Source organism: Protopterus annectens, chromosome 5.part0 (genome assembly GCF_019279795.1).
Source record: "Protopterus annectens isolate FY-2018-M chromosome 5.part0, PAN1.0, whole genome shotgun sequence".
In the NCBI taxonomy this organism is placed as follows: Eukaryota; Metazoa; Chordata; order Ceratodontiformes; family Protopteridae; genus Protopterus; species Protopterus annectens.
Genome location: NC_056735.1, coordinates 166,135,962 through 166,158,098, shown reverse-complemented (window position 1 = coordinate 166,158,098; position 22,137 = coordinate 166,135,962). Strand labels below are relative to the sequence as shown.

Here is a 22,137-nt window from a genome sequence, read left to right as displayed (position 1 = left end):
ATAAATACAACTGTGAAAGCTCTGGTGTTGTTTATTTGGCTTCCTGTAAATTATGTTCAGCTTTTTACTTGGGGAAAACTGAGCGCCAGTTAAAACAACGCATATATGAACACACATATGCTATATCTAAGAATATGCCTACAAATGCCTTGGCAAAACACATTAATGAGTTTCCTAACCACAGTTTTTTATTTAATGTAGTAAATAAGGTCCATAAAAACCCTACAGGTGGACCTTGGCATTTGAGGCTTGAGGAGCAGGAATTGCTGTGGCAATTTAAAACTGAGGCATATGCATATCCAGGTATAAATGAACATTGCTCAATTAAATGCCTTCTTAAATTAAAGGCTCTACAACGATAGATTTGGCAGTGTTAAATGTTAAAAAAGTGGTAATATATAATACATATTTAAGTGTCCCATAAAAATGGGCTTCAGGAAATATTTAGGATGTTGGTTCATCATAATATATAAAATATTGTTTTTTTATTTATAAAACATGATGGAATTGCATTTATAATTTGGCATATATTTGTTTTTAGATGGTGGATTTTTTATGTAAAAATAAGTATTGGATACATATCTCTTTAAGTTGGTAGGGTACTAACTGTTTTAAATGTTTAATTGGTAATAAGCTGTTGGGTGTGTGAACAAATTGGTTTGCTATATATGTTCTGGTCTTTTTTAAAGATGTTGTCTGAAGAAGTGCATTTATCTGTTAATGCACGAAAGCGCTAACAGAACGGAATAAATATTTTTATTTTCGTAGAGGCTAGCGTGATTTGTTACTAGTATCACTTGTTTTGTGTTTTTTCAAGTTTGTGTTTTGCGTTTTAATTTACTAGTTTATATGGAGAGAAAAGCAAACCCCAGACATCTGAAGAATAAGAAATTTTCATGCCACTGTACAAGATCAAAGGAGATATTCCCACCTGTAGACAGTACAGAGTTACTAAATACTGTCCCACTGCATGAAAGCGTTGGAGAAAAATCACTGATAACTGAACATGCAGAGTGCTGGGAAGTAAGACAGGAGATAGTGGAGAAGAAGCTGGAGAGTCCAACAGGGCATTTGTAGACTTGAAGAAAGCATTTACGAATGTTCCAACAAAGCTGATTTGTAAAGCCCTATGATGGTTCAGGTTCTAGAAACAGTGGTAGAATTCATACAGGTTGTTTACAAGGACCCAATGACAAATGTATAAACAGTGTTCGGCCTCACAGAGGGATTCCTAGTGGGAGTGGATGTGCATGAGTCCTCAGCTTTGCACCCAATCCTGTATATATCGGTGATGGATGACATCAGCAAACAAGCCAGTTCTGTATATACCGGTGATGGATGACATCAGCAATCAAGCCAGTCCTGTATATACCGGTGATGGATGACATCAGCCAACAAGCCAGTCCTATATATACTGGTGATGGATGACATCAACAAGCAAGCCAGTCCTGTATATACCAGTGATGGATGACATCAGCAAATAAGCCAGTCCTGTATATACCGGTGATGGATGACATCAGCCAACAAGCCAGTCCTATATATACTGGTAATGGATGACATCAACAAACAAGCCAGTCCTGTATATACCAGTGATGGATGACATCAGCAAATAAGCTAGTCCTGTATATACTGGTGATGTTAACAGCCGTCAAGGTAGTTGTGGTGCGGTAGACAGGCTTGGGAGGAATTCAGACAAGGTCATGACAATCAGCTGCAGTTTTCGTTTTGCATTTAAGTTGTGCCAGAATCCATCATGTGGCCTGCATTAGTTACAGTTTGTCTCCTCCTGGGTTTTGCCAACTCAGTTTGACATCTTCCTCCACCTGGTCACTGGATATAATCAACCACATTAACAAATTAAATGATACATGGAAGGCTGGACAAAACTTTTACAATGTGGATCAGAGTTATTTGAAGCGTCTGTGTGGTACAATTCTGCATGGTCCAAAATTGCCTTTAAAGACTTTATATTCTGGAAAAGTGAAGCTTCCTGATAACTTTAATTCACAAACTCAGTGGCCCAATTGTCCAACAATCCGAGAGATCTGGGATCAGGGATCTTGTTGCTCATGTTGGGCATTTGATGCTGTAGAGTCCATGTCTGACCATGTCTGCATCCACTCTGCAGGAAAGCAAAATGTGGATGTATCTGCTGAAGATCTCCTTTCATGCTGTGGCTCTGAGTGTGGAATGGGATGCAATGGTGGCTGTCCATCAGGAGCGTGACAGTACTGGACTGAAAGTGGCTTGGTGTTGGGGGGGTTGTATGGTTCTGGCATAGGTTGCAAGCCATATACTATTCCTTCCTGTGGACATCACGTGAATGGCTCACGGCCACCATGTTCTGGATAAGAAGGTGACACATCACCCTGTGTGAAAAAGTGTGATGCTGGTTATACTCCTTCATATGAAAAGGACAAGATTTACGGTGGATCTGCCTATACTGTCCCTTCCTGTCCTGAAAGCATAATGGAAGAAATTTATAAGAGTGGACCCTTGGAGGGGGCCTTCACTGTGTATGAGGACTTCCTGCTGTATAAATAAGGTGTGTACCAGCATCACACTGGAGAATCAGTCAGGTGGGGGGGGGGTCATGCTATTAAGATCATGGGCTGGGGCATAGAAAACAACACTCCTTACTAGCTGGCTGCTAACTCATGGAATACAGACTGGGGTGATAATGGCTACTTCAAAATTCTCCGTGGGCAGGATCATTGTGGTATTGAGTCTGAGATTCAAGCTGGAATTCCAAAAAATGCAGCAGAGCTTTCTAACAGCATCCTCTTTTGAAAAGTATGAGAAGTATTTTGCAGAAACACAGTCAGAGAGAAAACATTACTGAAAATCACTGTTTTTTTTTAAATTTAAGGATGCACTTTTTAACTGTTATAATGAAAGCCAGTTCCAAATCATGCTTGCCTAAGTGCAATTAGGTTTTATATTTTTTATTGTGTTAGTTTTAACCTTGTTCATAGGTTGGTACTAGGCTATCAGCCCTAGGGCCTATACAAGCCTAGCCATAACAATTCCCTGGTTATTTCTTCCCACATTATTTACTTTCCTGGACCCCTGTCTAGCAGGGCGACTGACGTGATCCCTGGGGTGAATTTCCTTTCTCCCATCCAATCATCAAGGTTCCTCTTGAAGAGGTCCAAAGAGGCACTCTGCTTGACATGTATGGGCAATCCATTCCAGAGTCTGGGGAGTCTCTGGGTCAGGAACCTATCCCTCCAGCATGTTTTGTTTATTGTGATGACAAGGTTTAGATCCCTGGAGCATGTGGCTCTGAGGGATTGGGATTTCTTTAAGTGTAGCATGTCCAACAGCTCTGGGTTTGACATGGCCTTGTATGTTAAGCAGAGATCGCCTCTGAGTAGACGATATGCGACAGAGTATAGCTGGAGTTTTTTAAGGCGGTCAGCGTAGGGCATCTGCTTTAGGCCTGTGATTCTTTTAGTGAGGTATTTCTGAGGCCTTTCCAGTTGTTGCAGATGTCTTGAGAGGTACATACCAAATGGGGCGTTGTATTCTATAATGGGTCTAATGAGGGATGAGTACAGTGGGACAATGACCTCCTTTTTTCTGGATGAAAAGCCCTTCGTGATGAGGTGTGCCACATAGAAGGATTTCCTGACTGTTGTGGCGATGTGGTTATCAAAGATGAGACCACTGTCCACCTGTGTCCCTAAGTCTCTTATCACACTTTCTGTGTTTAGTGTACTGCCACCTATATGGTAATTCATGGATACATGTTTTTTCCCAAAGGGGATAACAATACATTTCTTGGCATTGAGCTTGAGCCCATGGCTCTGGCACCAAGCATCTGTTTCTGTAAGGCCCTTTTGTAGAGTATCCACATCATTTGGGGATTCAGTAATGGCTCCCAGTTTGCAGGCTTACAAATGCCCCAGGGCAGATAGCCTAGTACTGGGGTTTGACATGGCCTTGTATGTTAAGCAGAGATCGCCTCTGAGTAGACGATATGCGACAGAGTATAGCTGGAGTTTTTTAAGGCAGTCAGCGTAGGGCATCTGCTTTAGGCCTGTGATTCTTTTAGTGAGGTTTTGTGTTTACATGAGACTGCTTATAAGAATGATACCTTTTATAACGGACCATAAATTGAGAACCATGTTTTTTTTAAATCAGTACATTCTAATTGGGAGACTTTTTTCATAGTTTCATAGTTTTATAGTATAGTACTAGGCTATCTGCCCTGGGGCATTTGTAAGCCTAGCCATAGTGATGTGGCTTTTGCCACCCCATGAAATGGTACAAAAATGTACAGAATAAATCTAGAATACTGTGCCTCTGTCTAGTAGTGACACAGTGAAGGTCCCCTTATATAATAGAATTAGTTTACTGTGCCCCTGTCTAGCAGTGACACAGATGTGACCCCTGGGGTAAACCTACGATCTCCCATCCACTCATCAAGATTTCTCTTGAAGAGAGTCAGTGAGGGGCTCTGCCTAATATGAACTGGGATCCTGTTCCAAAGCATGGGAAGCCTCTGGGTTATGAATCTATCCCTCCAGCATGTCCTATTCATACTTGTGCCGAGGTTTAAGTCTTTAGCTCTCGTGGTCCTGATGGATTTGGATTTTTTGAGGTGGAGCATGTAGTTTCTTCTCAGTGTGCTCTCCCCGACCTGCATCACAGTCAGGACTCTTGCTGTAGTCACATCCTGAGACAGCCAGTTAAGGGAGCTAGAGGTGCCTGAGATGGGTGGTTCCATGCATACATGGGACAAACAAAGAAATGCCATCAGAGCAGAAGCCAAAGTAGCTCCAATTGCAGACAAGGTCCAAAAAGAACAGATTACGATGGTTTGAGCACCTGTGCAGAAAAAAACAGAAAAGCAGAAGACAATCTGATGACGAAGATTTGGGACAGTCAGGAAGAAGGTAAGAGGAAACAAGGGCATCCAGCAAAGAAGTGGATGGATCGTGTGAGAGAAGACCTGCAACAGTCATGCATGAATGTTGAGGAAGGTAGGACAGTGGCAACAGATGACACAACACCCCGACCCCATCTAGAAAATGGGGAAAAAGGGGGTTTATGAGGATGATGATGATAATGATGATGATAAGAGAGCTGGAAAATCTAGCAGGGTTAGCAAAGTCAGAACCTTAACAGAAGGAACTGAACCCAGGAAACTTAACCAGATTTATAAAGTCAAATGGGTCCAAGTAGGATTGGTTCAGGGGTCCCACTGAAGCAATAAAAAGTTAGATGGCTCTAATAAGATTAATTAGGAGGCCTTAGGCTGCTTACCTGTCAGTGGGGTCTCAGACTGAAGGGATCAACAACAACACAAAATGAACTGGAACCCCAAGTCATAATTAGTCGACAGTTTTATTTTTTTAACAATCGGGGAAAAAAATAAACATTCTTTATATAATTTTGAATCACTCTTTTATCCATGAATGTGGGATACTGTTACATGCTTTTTTTGTAGCCTATCCATGCCATACTTAGAATCTTCCCCTTTTTGCAGTTCTCCATTATGACTTTATTTAACAACAAATGATCCTTTTTTTTCCATAAAACTTTCTTTTGTTACACTTTTGTTCTCTTACCATGATTGAATTTTCTTCTAAATGACTATAAACTCTGTCAGCATAAGTTCCAGTGTATAGTTTATACATCGGAAGGCAAGTTATTGGTTTATAGCTTTTAAGATAGCTCTCACGTTCGCTCTTAAGTAGGAGCATTATTGTTCCTGTTGTTAACCAGGTTGGTGTCTGTTCTGGGTGCGTATGCAAATAGCTGTTATTCATGGCTAAATCTTCATGTAAAGCTGTTAATGCTTTCAGCCAAAAGTTAGGTACTGCATCTGGGCCTGGGGCTTTCCAGTTAGGAGCTTTTCAAAACTTAGTTTCAGTCTCTGTGGCTGTTACCTCATCCTGTTTCAGATCCTGTACATTTGAACTTCTTATTCTTTCTTTTACTTCTTCTATCCATTTAGCATTTTTGTTATGTTTCACAGGATCTTCATAGATATTTCTTCAAAATGTATCTATTTCTTCGTTTTTTTTTTGGAGCTGTTTCAGTTCCTTTTGCCTAGTTCCCCATTCTCTATGAAACATTTTTGGACATCAATAAATTACTTATTTTGTACTTTTCTTTTATATTTATCTGCATATCCTGTGTTTTTCTGCCTGTGCTGATATTTTTAGTTTATTATTTGTGATAGTGCACGATAGACCCTTATCTTTTCTGATACTGCGCATTGCTTTTATCTTTCTAAGTATTTTTGTTGATCTGTTCTCTTTTCTATAGTATTCTAACAGTGAAACCTCTTGTGTTAATTGCATTATAGTTTTCTCTATTCGATACTTCCACGATGGCATTTGATTTCTCCTCTTCCTTTCCCTTACTGCTCTGTGTTTTTGTGGCAAGACTTTATCTGTTATTAATTTAGCTGCACAGTAATGTATCTTGTTTACTTCTGTTATATCACATGAATCTCTATGAACAGTTCTAATTCATGTGTTCATTTGTTTTATCAAACTTCTAACTTTTTGGGTTTTATTGACTTTCTGGAGTCCATTTCTTTCACTGATCTTAATACGTCTGTCCATCTCTATTAAATCAAGCAAGTCTTCTCTTTAGATCATTTTCCTTCTAAACTGAGAGCACATTCCTCATTCTGCATTTCCTGTGGGCATTCTATAGAAAGTTCCAGAGCAACTTCCTGTGCCACGTTCTTTTCAGTTTCATCCTGTGTCATCCATTGCTCTTTCATATGGAAACTCACTGGCCTATCACTCCACAACATTGACTTTGTTAGAGTTGCCACAGTTTCTTGTTCCTTCCCTTGCTATGAACTCCAGCTAAACTTTTTTATTGGTTTCCTGTGGAAGACACCTGTTTGAATAGCAAAAGGTTTCCTATGGAAGGCACTTGTTTGAATAGCATAATAGTGCTGAAGACTATTGAAATGTTTGAAGCTCTTACTGCATTCAGCACATTTATATGGCTTCATACTTTTTAAATTCTTCAAATCTTTTGGGTTTCTAATACCATGATGGGAATGGACCCCATTCCTAAGTCAAAGTATGATTAAAGTTTATGAAATTAGTATTGTTTTGCTCTTTGATGTCAGACAGTAGTGCTCTTTGCAGCACCTGCAATGTGCCCAATAATGACTCCTTCTGCAATTCGTACAGAGTTACATGGATTGGTAGAATATTTAAATATGATTGTAGACTCTTTTTTTATAAGACCTGCTGCTCCTATTACCATTGAAACTGTCTGGCTAGCTTTCTTCCACATTGCTCTAATTTCTGCCTGCAAGTCCTGATATTTTATGACTTTGTGTCTGTCTGTATGCAAAACACTATAGTCACTGGATGTGGTGATTTCAATGAGCAATGCTACTTTTGTCTTCTTTTGTTGGACCACTATATCTGGTTTTCTAGCATCCATCTTTTGAACTGTTGGTAATGGGTGATCCCATGTGATATAGACTTCTTCATTTTCTATGATGCTTTGTGGCTCATGTTTCCAGTATTTTTCAGCCACTTCAATATAATGTTTACACAATCCCCAGTGCAACAGTCTTGCCACGTTATTATGCCTTTCAGTATACAGTCCTTCTGCCATTAGTAAGTCACAACCAGCAAAGAGGTGTGCGACTCTTTCCAATTCGGTTTTACAAAACCTATATTTATCTGTTTCTACCACATGTTCAATGGACTTTGTAAACCAACATGCATGCAGCTCACTGTCTTGGGCTGCCAATATTAACCTTTCATCTCTTGATTTGAATTTGCCTCTCCTCGGCCATTCCTGTGTTCATTCCTGATCAACATGAGGTTCTTCCAGAAGTTTTCTATACTTGCAACTATTTTTAGGCTTTTTCCACATTTCTTGCCTTCTCATTTGGACCTTCACCTTATATTCTTTCTTTTGTTTTTGGCACATTCAGTTGCTGCGTGATTTTTATCTACTTCTGGTTTGATTTCCATTCCTATTTGATGCCGATATGCTTCTGCTAGAGTAAGCAGAGAAGTCATCCTAGATTTATTCTCGTCATGTTTCAAAACTTTCACTACATTTGGGTCTTGTTAGGTCAGCAGATATGTGTGGAGTCCCACAATTGCAGATCTATACATGTAATCAATTTCAAGGAGGCCCATCCCTCCTTCAGAACGTTGAACATATAATCTTGGTATGCACTGATTTTTCGAAATCATTTGGTGAGCATAAAGCATCCTTCTTGTTTTCCTGTCTAATCTATCCAACACATTTCAGGGCCAGTCAATAACTCCAAAACTGTAAGTTAGGACAGGAAGAGCAAATTGGTTTATAACCTGGATTTTATTCCTAAATGTCAGTGCTGTCTTCAGAATTAATTTAAGTCCTCTGAAGTATTCCTTACTAAGTTTTATTCACATTTGTTCGTGTTTTATTGTTGATACTTCATCAATTCCCAAATATCTATACACTTCTTCTTGCTCAAGTTCTTTTATGTCACATTCTTGTGCCAAAGTGATGTTTTCCTGGTGTTGCATTTTCCTTCTTTGAAGCTTGCTTTTGCACATTTATCAAGACCAAATGACATTCTTATATCATCTGAAAAAGTTTTGACAGCTTGCAGTTGTGCTTTCAGTTCCTCATCTGATGAACTATATGGTTTTAAATCACCGACAAAGAGAAGATGAGAAGTCTTTGCATTTTGTTGTTTTCTAGGACCCAAATTATAGCCCTGGCCTAAGCTGTTAAGTAGAGTAAGTGGGTTGAAGGCAAGGCAAAAATAGCAGGAGTAACAAACAGTCACCCTGGAGTACTCCCCTTTGAATATTTATCCCTGGGATAATAATTTGGCCTTTATCATGGCTTAATTGCAAAGTGGTCTGCCACAGTTTCATGGTCACTGCAATGTAGTCGATCAGTGTAGGATGTATGTTATACATTTTTAAGCACTCTTTTATCCATGAATGTGGGATACTATTAAATGCTTTTTTTGTAGTCAATCCATGCCATACTTAGATTCTTCCCCTTTTTACAGTTCTCCACTATAACTTTATTTTAACAACAAATGATCCTTTGTTCCATATGACTTTCTTTTATTGCCCTTTTGTTCTACTGCCATAATTGAGTTTTCTTCTAAATGACTATAAACTTTGTCGGCATCAATTCCCGTGTATAGTTTATACGTCGTTGGAAGGTAAGTTATTGGTCTATAATTTTTAGGGTAGCTTGCAGGTTCACTCAAGTAGGAGCATTGTTTTTCCTTTTGTTAACCAGGTTGGTGTCTGTTCGGGGTGTGCATATAAATAGATCTTACTCATGGCCAAATCTTCGGGAAAAGTTGTTAATACTTTTAACCAGAAGTTAGGTACTGCATCTGGGCCTCGGGTTTTCCAGTTAGGGGCTTTTCATAACTTTATTTCAATCTCTCTAGCTCTTACTTCATCCCATTTCATATCCTTTACCTATAAACCTCTTATTCTTTAACTTCTTCTGTCCATTTAGCATCTTTGTTATGTTCCACAGGATCTTCATAGATATTTCTCCAAAAGGTATCTATTTCTTCTTTTTTTGGTGTTCTTTCAATTCCTTTTACCTTATTTCCCAATTCTCTATAAAACTTTTTTGGGTCATCAACAAATTGCTTATTTTGTACTTTTCCTTTATATTTAAATTTTTATCCTCTAAGTTTTTCCGCCTGTGCTAAAATTTTTAGTTTGTTATTTGCGATAGTGCATGATAGATCCTGGTCTATTCTTTATACTGTGCATTGCTTTTATCACATATATCTTTCTTAGTATTTTTGTTGATCTGTTCCCTCTTCTATAGTCTTCGAACAAAGACACTTCTTGTCTTAACTGCTTTATAGTTTTCCCTATTCAATATTTCCATGATGGTATTCAATTTCTCCACTTCCTTTCCCTCACTACCCTGTGTTCTTGTGGTAGAACTTTATCAGTTATTAATTTAACTGCACAGTAATATATCCTGTTTACTTCTATTATATTTCATGGATCTCTAGGAACAGTCCTAATTACTGTGTTCATTTGTTTTATCAGGCTCCTGACTTTTGGGGTTTTACTAATCTTCTGCAGTCTTATTTCTTTCACTGATCTTGATATTTCTGTCTGTCTATTAAATCAAGCAACTCTTCACTTGGCTCATTTTCTTCCAAACTGAGGGCACTTTTGTGAATTGCATAATGCCATTGAAGACTCCACAGCCTTGTGAAGCCCTTACTGCATTCTGTACATTTATATAGTTTCTTCTCAGTGTGCTCTCCCCGACCTGCATCACAGTCAGGACTCTTGCTGTAGTCACATCCTGAGACAGGCTGTGGCATATGAGTGAGATACCACTAAATACAGCCCTTCACAGACTGTGCATACTGCTATAAGCTGTCTATAGGGTGAGGTAACATGGGTGTTCCATCTCCACATTCAGGGATCTGTTGTGTACTGACTGAAGCAATGGTACAGGATTGAGATCAGACTTCTTACAGCCCTTCACAGACTGTGCATACTGCTATAGACTCTCTTGCTGTTGTGTACTGACTGAAGTGATGGTACAGGATCGAGATCAGTCTTCTTACTGCCTTTCATAGGCTGAGCACATCGCTGCAAGTTATCTGCTGGGTAAAGTAACGGGGTGTTCCATGTGACAGCTGCTGTCTGTAACTCACAGTGCATTCTGTGTTTCTGGTACAGTGGAAGCTAGCATCAGGATTCTACTTCTCATTCTGTGCCAGTTTTCCTCTTTGTGTCATGTTCTACCACATAATTGCCATTGTTTACTAGGAGTAATAATTTTTCTTGAACGCTTTTGAATCCTCTTGAAACCAAGGCTTCATAATTCTGTACCATCACTTTTCTGTGAAGCTCCTTGTCTTGCTTGCTTAACATCTTCCATTCCTCTTCAGTAAAAGTAAAATAAACATCCTCAAAGGTTTCTAGTACCATAATCAAACCAACAGCTTTATGTTGTCTGATCTCCAAATGATTATTAGACAATGTCTTGTTAGTGGGCACAATATCAGATTGAATGTGTACATGTGTGTCTTTCTTGTCTTTTAGAACTTCTGTCTCTTTATTCTTGAGGTCAAAGTTAGCACTGGACACTACCACATGGGAGGATATATAGTAACATCACATTCAGTGCATTCAGGATTATCTTCCCTGTCTTTCAGAATGGTTGATGAGTCATTCTTAAATTGCTGGATGAGTTCTTGCTCCTTGTCTTTCAGAAATTGATGCAGTTTTGCAAATTCCTGTGAAATGCATTGTTCCAAAGTAAAAAACAGCTTCCTGAATGCCTGCAATTTCCTTTTCTTTTTGATTTGCAAATGTTTAAAATGTTTTACTATGAACTCTAGAGATGTTAAAGCAATTTTCAGTTTGTCCTTCTGTTTGTTGATTGCCTCATGCAGGAACACAAAACTGTGCCTGGAATGTGTGGGAACACACATTGTACAAATAAACATCTCGTCCTCCTGACAGAACAACTCCAGTCTCAAATTACATTGGTATTGTTTGCCTATGTCATGCGTGATAATTTAATAAAGATGTTCCTTGTATAAAAAAAAAGAACAACTGCAGTCTCTGTCCTGCTCCTTACGGTACTGAACTGTACCACCTGTTATAACACACAGTGTTAGCATTTCTGCTTTCTCTTTGTAGCCTGTTTAATGGTTTATACCCTCCAGCTTCAATACTTTGGATCTTTGAATCATTTCCTTTATTTAATTTCTCCAAGTCTTTTGAGTTTCTAATACCATGACAGAATGGACCCTATTCCTAAGTCAAAGTATGATTAAAGTTTATGAAATTAGTATTGTTTCATTCTTTGATGTTAGCCAGAAGTGCTCTTCACAGCACCTGCAATGTGCCCAGTTATGACTCCTTATGCAATTCATATGGAGTTACATGTATCTGTAACATATCTAAGTAAGACTGTAAATTATTTTTTATAAGACCTGTTGCTCCTATTACTTTTGGAACTGTCTGGATATTCTTCTTCCACATAACCCTTGTTTCTGACCCCAAATCCTGATGTTTTATGGCTTTGTGTCTCTCTTGTATGTAAGACACTATAATCCCTGGGTGTAGTAATTTCAGTGATCAATGCTACGTTTGTATTCTTTTCATGGACTACTGTATCTGGTTTTCTCACATCTATTTTTTGAACTGTTGGTAATGGGTGATCCCATGTAATCTACACTTCATCTTTCTGTGTAATGCTTTGTGGTTCACGTTTCCAGTGTTTCTCAGCTACGTCTATATTATAGTGTCTTCAAAATCATCAATAAAACAATCTTGCCACATTTTTGTGCCTTTCAGTATACAGGCCCTCTGCCTTGGATGTATCACAGCCAGCAGCAAGATGCACAAGTGGTTCATGGACTAATATGTCTGGTTTTCTAGCATCTATTTTTTTAACTGTTGGTAATGGATGATCCCATGTGGTATAAACTTCATCATTTTCTATAACACTTTGTGGCTTACATTTCCAGTAGTTTTCAGTTACGTTAGTATTATAGTTTTTACACAATCCCCAATACAACAGTCTTCCCACATTATTATGTATTTCAGTATACAGTCCTTCTGACATTAGTATATCACAACCAGCAACAAGATGTGTGACTGTTTCCAATTTTGTTTTACAAAACCTACGTTTGTCTGTTTCTCCTACACTGTGCATCCAGTTTCTCATCCAAAGAACTATACAGTTTTAAATCTTCCACAAAAAGAAGATAAGTCTTTACACTTTGTTGTGTTCTAGGAGCCAAATTGTAGCCATGACCTAATCTGTTAAGTAAACAGCTTAATAGGTTAAGGGCAAGACAAAAGAGCAGCGGTGACAAAGAGTCACCCTGGAATATTTCCCTTTGAATTTTATCCCTGGAATAATAATTTGTCCTTTATCATGGCTTAAATGCAAAGTTGTTTGCCACTGTTTCATGGTCACTGTAGTGTAATTGATCAGTATAGGGTGTACTTTATACATTTACTATAAGAAGCAGCTGATGGAAGAAAATTTTAGAAATGATCATGGTGGTAGGATGTAGACAGTGACAATAATAGTAGTGAAAGAATAAAGAGAAGTTGTATAAATACCATACATTTGAGTTAGGGTGGAAGACTGAGAAAATATAGGTGGTATGCTACATGGCCATATTTTAGATATACATGGAATGGGCTGTGCAGGGAAGCACTGTGTTATTGAATGCGTAGAGATGGAGTGAGTAAAAAGTATGTCTGAAAAGAAGAAGGAGATAGAGTTTATGTGTGAAGGAGGACTGAGACTATGTAGTGAATATTTGAGCAGCTGAGGTAAGGAAGTTGCAAGAGGCTAATAGATGAGACTTACAGGTAAAATCTGAGTATGAGATGACGAACTGAAATTTAGCAGAAGTGTCAATGATGGGTTAGTGGGACATATACATTAATGTATGTATATAAAATATATAGATAGATATATAATATAGCGATATATGTAATATATCTATATATCTCTCCCTCTCTCTCTTTCTCTCTCTCTCTATATATATATATATGTATATGTATATATAAGTATATATGTATATATCTATGTAAGGGTATTGATATTGACCAAAATGCCCAAATCTCAAAATTTACAAAGTTGACACGGAAAGATCAACTTTCCAAATGTTGATTTATACAAAAATTTACAAGAAATGATAGATTAAAACATTGTTTTTTGCAGAGGTGGCAACCCCAATGCATTCACCACACTCTCTGCTAATTATAAATACTAACTTTTGCAATTGTGCAATCTCAGGGAAAGAGCATTATTCCTCTGTCCCAAGAATCATGTGATCTTCCATACCTGTCAATCCTCTGTTAATCTGTCAAATTTTGTGGGCTAAACAGATGTCAACCTAAGATCAAATCATCCAACTTCATTCAATGGGCCCATATATATATATATATATATATATATATATATATATATATATATATGTATATATAAGTCTACCTGATAATGCTGAAAGCTTGAAACGCCGACGACGGGAAGACCGACACCGGAAGATCGACAACGAAGATGACCGACAGTTGAGAATCCCAACACTGCGAATACTGATATGTCAGACAAGCACTAGTGGTAAGTATGCAGTAGTGATGGACGTCAGGGTTAGGGTGCGGGTAAGGTAAGTGTGCGACAGCGACAGTCTGTAGGGTTAGGGGCCGGTTAAGTGAGTTAGGGTTAAGGCGTGGGTTGGGTGAGTGTGTGATAGTGACGGACCTTAGAATTAGGGTTTGGGTTAAGGTTAGTGCATAGATAGTTGTGTATGTAAGGTTCAGTGTAGGTTTGTAAGGTTTTTGGTGTGCTTGTGTTGTGTGTGTGCTTTTTGGACAGGGGATTTGTTTTGTTTGTTGAGTGTCAGGATTGTGGTTTGTCAGGTATGTGATGCTTTGTGTTTCTGAACTTTAGGTTTTGTGGTGTCGGTGATTTAGTTGTCAGTGTTTTAGCACGTCGGTGTTGTCAGGTAGACCCATATGTATATATATATATATATATATATATATATATATATATATATATATTACAAATGACTGAAACTTGCAAATGTATGCTTCTGTTTTGTTGACATATTTTGGTTAACAAAAGTGATAGTCTTCAGCTGTGTGAGATCAACAGTCACAAGGGTTAGGGAATATGATCCTTCCCCAGGGATTGTTTAGTCTCACAGTCAGCATATATATAATTAACAGGAGTATGGGGTGCAGGTGGCACTCCCAAATAATGTTTTTGTCTTTTTTAAAAAGTTTTCTTGCACGATCCGATGGTCTGAGGGTATTCCACTGTGCATGCGTAGATACTTGTCACTGTTTATGTTTACCTTTTGTTGCCATCATTAGTGACATCAACATTTGTTTTTTTTAATCATTTTTCTTATACCCATATATCAGGGCAATAACAATGTTCTGCTCAGCCTAGACAAAGTAAGCTACTAGTACTTCTGTTTATGTAGTCAGAATCAGTACAATGATGTGCTGCATGAATCTGATAAAACAAAATTCAGTAAGAATACAATTACAAAGACACACATATACATACAAATACAGAGAACGTCGCTGTTAGAATCATAAATGTGAAAGGCATTAATTCTAAAGAAAGTACACAGGTAAGCCACCAAAAGCATAAAGGTAAGGCAAACAAAGATATAGGTAGAAACTACAAGGTATTGAGCTACTTTCCTTGCAGCATAGAAACCGCAAGATGTTAACATATGGAGGCCATCAATTATGACTATATAATGGAATGTTTAGACATAGAACACTTACCAGTTATAGTGGGTCTAGAGGGAGATGCTTATATAGAGTAAATCTCAAACTATATTCAGAGTAAAGAAACTTTTCAGCTGATTGACATCAGAATGGTAAGGGGAATAAACTTAACTATAGATTTTGGAACATAATACATCCTCCTTGGGATCTGACAGTATACCTGATTACCTGGTTAATAGTGCTAAACATGCCCTTGGAGATACACTCATTAAACTCTTCCACCTAAAGTTTAATTACTGGTTTTGTCCCTGAGGAGTGATGCACTGAGGTGATGATAATCCTCAATAAGGATGGCATTACCACCAACTTGGGTAAATTACAGACCTACCAGTTTTATAAGACTCATCTTCAAAGTCTTTAGTGCTGGGCTGCTCTGAAGATATAGAAGACTGCAGAGAAGGAGGACACTGCAAACCCTTTTCCATCTGAGTTCCTACTGATTCAGTGCACTATAAGTTCTTCATTAGCTTCTGATGACTTGAGTCTGGGGTGTTCCAGTCTTTGGTGAGACCATAAGCTTCCACATAAGAGTTACCTGAGCTTGGGCTCCAGTGAAGATCTAAAGTGCTTGATTTTGACTGGCCAGTTTCTACTGGGGCACTGACTGCATTTTGATTCGGCATCTTCTGTGGATGTAGAGCCTTACAAACTTTAAATTCAGGAGGCTTACTCATTTCAGTGTTCTTTAATACTGAGCTACACTATAGATAAAGAAGACAACAGAGAAAGAGGAGAAGACAACAAGGTCCTTTTCCATCTGAGTTCCTATTGATTCAATGCACTACAAGGACTTCATCAGCATCCTAGGACCAGGTCTGCCTTTGGGGAGAGTAGAAGCTTCCCTTAACAGCTACCTGAGCTTGGGCTTCAGTGATGGAATGGAGCGCTTGATTGAATGCATTTTGATTGTCCTGCTTCTGTGGGGGTGAAGCCTTACAAACCTTAAATACCAGGAGGCTTGTTCAGTTCAGTGCACTGCTGTGTAAGCACAGCAACACAAACCAGTTTTTATCCTATTAGGTATCCAACAGAAGAACCAAAGCTGCAGGTAAGGACATTTTGTCATTCTTATTTATATATAATATCAATTTCAGTGCCTTTTTGTCACAACCTAGTTGTAATATCAAGATTGGTTTTACGAATGCCTTATTTCATGCAGTGAAATTGCTGTCTTTTTTAGCTTAATAATTTACGGACTGCATTTCTTCTGGACCAAATTCTGAAATTAGCACTTTTGTTCTGCTGAGGTTGTGTTGTTGAATTTAAATAACATCACCCTATTGTGTCTCCTTAGTGTTACATTGTTGAACTTTGTTACAGCACACCCCTTGCAGTATCTAAGATACTACTGCAGTGTTGTCTGTTATTGATACTAGGTATAGTAAAACAAAATAACCTACCATCTCAGTTCCTGATTGCACTTTTAGTCATTGGTGTTGTGTTGTTGCACCATTTAAAGCCACTGCTCTTCACTAGAAAGAAGCTAAAAGGTAGAATATGATAATATTGCACACTCTGCAGTACCTAAGCAGTTGTAGCTATTCCACATATTCCACATACCCAGCAACCACTCTCCGTTACACAAGTGGTGGCCCAGCCATGGATCCTGGTACCTATAGGCCCATTAGTCTCACTAGCCTTATATATAAAGCTATGGAGCATATTATCTCAGGCCTCATTAGTCTGGACATTGAAAATCTCTTAACCTTTGGATCTTCATTGATTCTGCTTTGTCAAATGAAGGTCCTGCCTTTTTAACCTAGTTAATTTATGTTAAAAAGTAAACAAAGCCATGTGTAACATTTTTGCAGTACATACAGTATATCTCGCCCTGGCCAAGTTCTTTTAACACTATCCCCCATGCAGGCATTATTGACAAACTTGTAAATCTGAATATAAATCCACATGTTGTGCTGTGGGTAGCTAACTGGTTTTCTGACAGAACCCATCTGATTAGAGTTGCAGGTGTCACTTCTGAAAGCTAAACAGTTACCAGTGGTATATCACAGGGCTCAGTGTGCATCCCTCTTCTATCTGGCATGTACTTCTCAGACCTTCAGCCTGCGTCCCTGCCCTATGGTTATCTGTGTTGGCAGACAACTGTAAATGGAGTGTCCTTATTTAACTATCCACTGAGTTATAGTTGCTCCAAGTTGGGTTAGACCATGTTAACAATTGGTGCAATGAAAGTGATCTCAAATTCCATGTGAAAATGTTATATAGTTTAGTTTGGTAAGCAAAACATTTTCACATAACATGTAAGTGACCCCCTTCCAATTAGACACCATCAGATGGGATCTAGGTCATCTTCTTGATCATTCCTTATCATTTGACCATCAAGTGTCTGCTGTAGTTCAGAAAGTTTTCTCATGTAATTTCCAAAGGCACCTCTACTACATCCCAGGGAGTCTTAATTCCCTTTTACTCCTGTCAGACCGGCCATTGATATAATGCACCTTTTAACATGTATTTGTCTAAACATATCACTCAGCTTGAGAGACCCCTGAGATTCATAACTAAATAGATAAATGGCTTCAAAAGTCTTACTTGTCAGTACAGACTGGCAGCCCATTCTCTATACTCAGTCTCTCATAGACTTGTCTGTGGGGACCTGTGTCTAGACCTTAAAGTCATAAAAGATCCAGCTTTCTTTGTCCTCCTGTTTCTTCACAGAACAAATGGTGCCTCAAATTCCAGATTAAAGAAACCAAGCTTTAATCAATAGATAAATAAGACATATTGGCATGATAGATTCATATCCCAACATATCCTGCACCTCCGGACCAAATTTGCACAGCATGCTAAGTCGAAGAGCACCCTGGACACCTTCAAAATAAACTTCCATAACTGGATGGGCAGCCTTAAATTCACCCACTGTCTATCCTCTCTTGCCTGCCGTGAGGCTACAGAAAACTTATAATAGTTTAAAATAGATTTTTTTTTTGCCTAGGTTTATAATGGTCTGCAGACTAATTGTCTAGTACTTACCTATAAACCCATGAACCTGAACCAATGGACATATTATAAATGACCTCATAAACTGTGATATCAAGAATCTTGTTAGACTTGACCCCAACTGTCTGGCTTTGTCAAGGGCAGATCCTGACTACTTAATCTTGTAAACTTCTTTACTTCTTTGAAAGGGTTACAGAGATTGTAGGTGATGGCAATGCAGTACATGTGGTGTACCTTGGGTTACAGAGATTGTAGGTGATGGCTATGCAGTACATGTGGTGTACCTTGGGTTACAGAGATTGTAGGTGATGGCTATGCAGTACACGTGCTGTACCTTGGGTTACAGAGATTGTAGGAGATGGCTATGCGGTACACGTGCTGTACCTTGCCTTGGCCAAGGCCTGCAATGCCATTCTCTATACTGGCATCATCGAAAACTTAAATGCTTCAAAAAATTCACCCACATGTAGAAAGGTGGACAGTAAACTGAGTGAAAGGTAGAACCTATACAGTATGAGATACAGGTACCTCATCAGAAAGTATGAAAGTCACCAGTGTGTTCCACAGAAATCGGTGATGGGGTCCCTCCTTTTTGTTATTTATTTCTCAGATCTCTAAGCAGAGAGCCAAGCCCTCTGGCTAACAAAGTCTGCAGATGAGTGCAAACTCGAGGTCATTCTTAAATTACCTAATGATACCCAAACCCTTCAGAATGAACTCTGGGAGGACTAGAAATGGTCTTAAAAGGTGTAGTATCATTACTTTTGGCAGACAAACCTGCAGTCATCATATCTATAAATAACACACCACTATAAAATGAATATATAGTTAGGGAGCTAGGTACTTGGATTGATAGCTCCATCTCTTCATATGATAATGTTTGTTAGGAAATCCTTTTATTTAGCCCATCTATTTGCCAAACGAATATCATCAAGGCATAAAGAGATAATCACTCCCTTCTGCTCAGCATTGATTAGACCATTCATTGAGTACAACATCCCCTTTGGGATTTATCTCATTAAATATATCAAACCATTAGAAAGACTCAGAAGGTTGCAATTAAAAATTTCACAGGCCTAAAGTCCTTGAACTACCAGGGGAATCGGGAAGCTTCTCTTTATTTAGTGTCATATAGACTCTGAGGGAGATCTCTGCCTTGTTGTATGGACTCTGAGAGAGATCTCTGTCTTGTCATATAGACTGTGAGGAAGATGTCTGTCTTACTTACTGTACTGTTAGAGACCCAATGGTCCTGCACTTCCTGCTTCTCTGTAAGTCCAATATCTTCACCAATACTACAGCCAGAGACATAAATCTTCATCAACAGATAATTAAATATTGGTAGAAAGATAAGTTTAAACCCAGAGATTCCCAAACCTCTGGAATAGGCCTCCCCTGTGTGTTAAGTAGTGCAACTCTCTATCTTCATTTAAACACAAAACTAGATGGGCATCTCCAAATTTACTCCTAGATTGACTGGTATAGCCCTCCTGGGGAAAGGATGTGTGATACGAGGGAGTGTACTGGCAAGGGGTGAATTGTCATAAGACTCACTGACCATGCAACATCAATGAATCGGTAAATTTATAAACATGAAGTCGAAATATGCTTGGATAGTAAGCGACCAGACAGCACAGGTAGGGTTTTCCAGCTGAAGAACTTCCATAAGCAGTAACATTGTTTACATGTGCATGCACGTGTGTGTGTGTGCGTGTGTGTGTGTGTGTGTGTGTGTGTGTGTGTGTGTGTGTGTGTGTGTGTGTGTGTGTGTGTGTGTGTGTGTGTGTGTGTGTGTGTGTGTGTGTGTGTGTGTGTGTGTGTGTGTGTGTGTGTGTGTGTGTGTGTATGTGTGTGTGACTGTGTGCGTGTGAATGTGTATAAGAATATGTATGTGAGTGTGTGCCTGTCTGTCTGTGTGAATGCATGTGCATATGTCTGTGTGTAACTATGCATGCGTCTGTGTGTCCATATAGTATATCTAAAAGATATATATATATATATATATATATATATATATATATATATATATATATATATATTTATTTATTTATTTATTTAACATTTGTTTACTGGGAAAGTCAACGAGCCAATTTTCAGTGGAGGCAAGGGGAGAAATGCTCCAGAAGTATGATCACTTACCTTGGCTGACACAGCAAGAACATCAAACAAAAAAGGTAAACAAAGCAAACTTTGACAGTCAACTGCTCATGAGCAAAGAAAATCCTCTCCTCATGCAAAAAAAAAAAAACATTGTTTTTTGCAGGGGGCAACTCTCCTCCAACCCTCACCTCCAGCTAATCGTATATACTAACTCTTACCATTAATTTGTACACAGTCCCAGGGAAAGGTACTATTCCTCCACCTGGGATTTACTATTCCTCCACCCAGGGACTTTCGATCTAGCATACCTGTCTGCCGACCATCTGCATATGTCGACCAATTGTGGTCGATGAAGCAACTGTCAACATTTTGCTGGGTCTTCCTCAATTTTATTTAATCCGATCATTAATACTGTAACCCGTCTTACTCAAGTCTTATAAGTCATATTTAAGATCTGGTTGTCACATATATTGCACATAAACTGCTTGCATAATAAATGTTTTATACTTGGAATTTATTATCATGTATAATGTCACAGCAAATGAAACACCTGTTGTTTTCTTTGTATAGTGTCACTACAGAACAATTACCTGTAGATGTCGTAGCTATATAATATATCTTTGTAAAAACTTTATTTGGCCATGAGTATCTTAAATGTATCTGTTAGAGCTTTTCTCCCCAGGCCTCTGATAAAAATGGGTTTTGCCCATTTGGACTTTCCTGGTCAACAACAACAAATAAATAAGTATATATGTGCACTATTGCTAGTTGTCATGTTTCTATTGACTTACAAAGCAATCGAATTGTTGTTTAAAGTGAACGAAAAAGCTTTTTTATGTTTTATCTGTTTTATAGGTTGGGGCCACTCTTCGATCTGCAGATTACCCTTTCTGTTTTTCCTCCTTTGACTTGGGTATGCCACTCCTGCTGAATGGGCTGGTTAGCTGTGGGTCTTGCTAGGGAGTTAGACGGAGTGGAGATCGGAGCAGACCAATTACATTCTCTCTACCACTTATTGCTTTTTGCATATGGAGAGCTTTAACATACTGCTTTTTTCAGGGTCGGCCACCTCTGATATCTGATCATCTTCGTATCCCATCATTTTGCCCCACCCCAAGTCATGGCAGATTGAGGCATATCCCAAATGTATCCTTCATCAAATGTGCCTTATTTCTCCAAATGGTGTGACCACTATGGCATTGCAGGCTGTGAATTCCCCAAGACCAAGCTACACACTGACAGGGTAAGGGGAGGGGCCCTACCCCCATCTTGTGTTGGGGTCAGTTTGAGAGCTTGCATGTAGAGAGTGCAATGGGCGTTGTCATGGTCCATGCCCTGCCTCCACAGTGATGCAACCCTCTACTTCCTTGCCCACATGCTACTAAGATTATGTTGTTATGTTAGTCTCTAGTTTCTCACCAGAGATCAGAGAGTAGAGAAGGAATACACCTCCTAAAGGAGTCCTTAATCCCTCCCCTCAAACCATTCACTATCTCTGGGCAGTTCCACCATCACCAACACTGGACAGTTCCACCAGCACTCAAGCCACTGATCAGACTCTTCTTGTCTGGGTCATAGTCAGATCTTTGTCCATCTTTGCAAACAGAGCTCACCATTTTAAGTTGTTTTTGAAGAACTCTTTGTCAGAGCTGACAAAGAATGTTACTTTAGCTTAAACAGTCTTGCAGTACATCTTCTGTTTTGCTACCTTCAATTTTAGACAAGGTTACATTGCAACATCAGAGGAACTTGCTTACCATTAATTTTCTCAGTTTCATTCATGCAAAGTATTAGGGCA

At 38.8% G+C, this 22,137-nt stretch overlaps 1 protein-coding gene across 1 annotated transcript in view; it reads left to right on the top strand.

The window, feature by feature from the left end:
- The window catches only part of CRACDL (CRACD like), a 328,296-nt gene that overhangs the window by 266,759 nt on the left and 39,400 nt on the right, over positions 1-22,137 (top strand). The window contains exon 12 of the mRNA XM_044071817.1: positions 21,195-21,252. Within this exon, the coding sequence (XP_043927752.1) occupies positions 21,195-21,252 (58 nt within the window). The remainder of the gene's footprint in view (positions 1-21,194; positions 21,253-22,137) is intronic.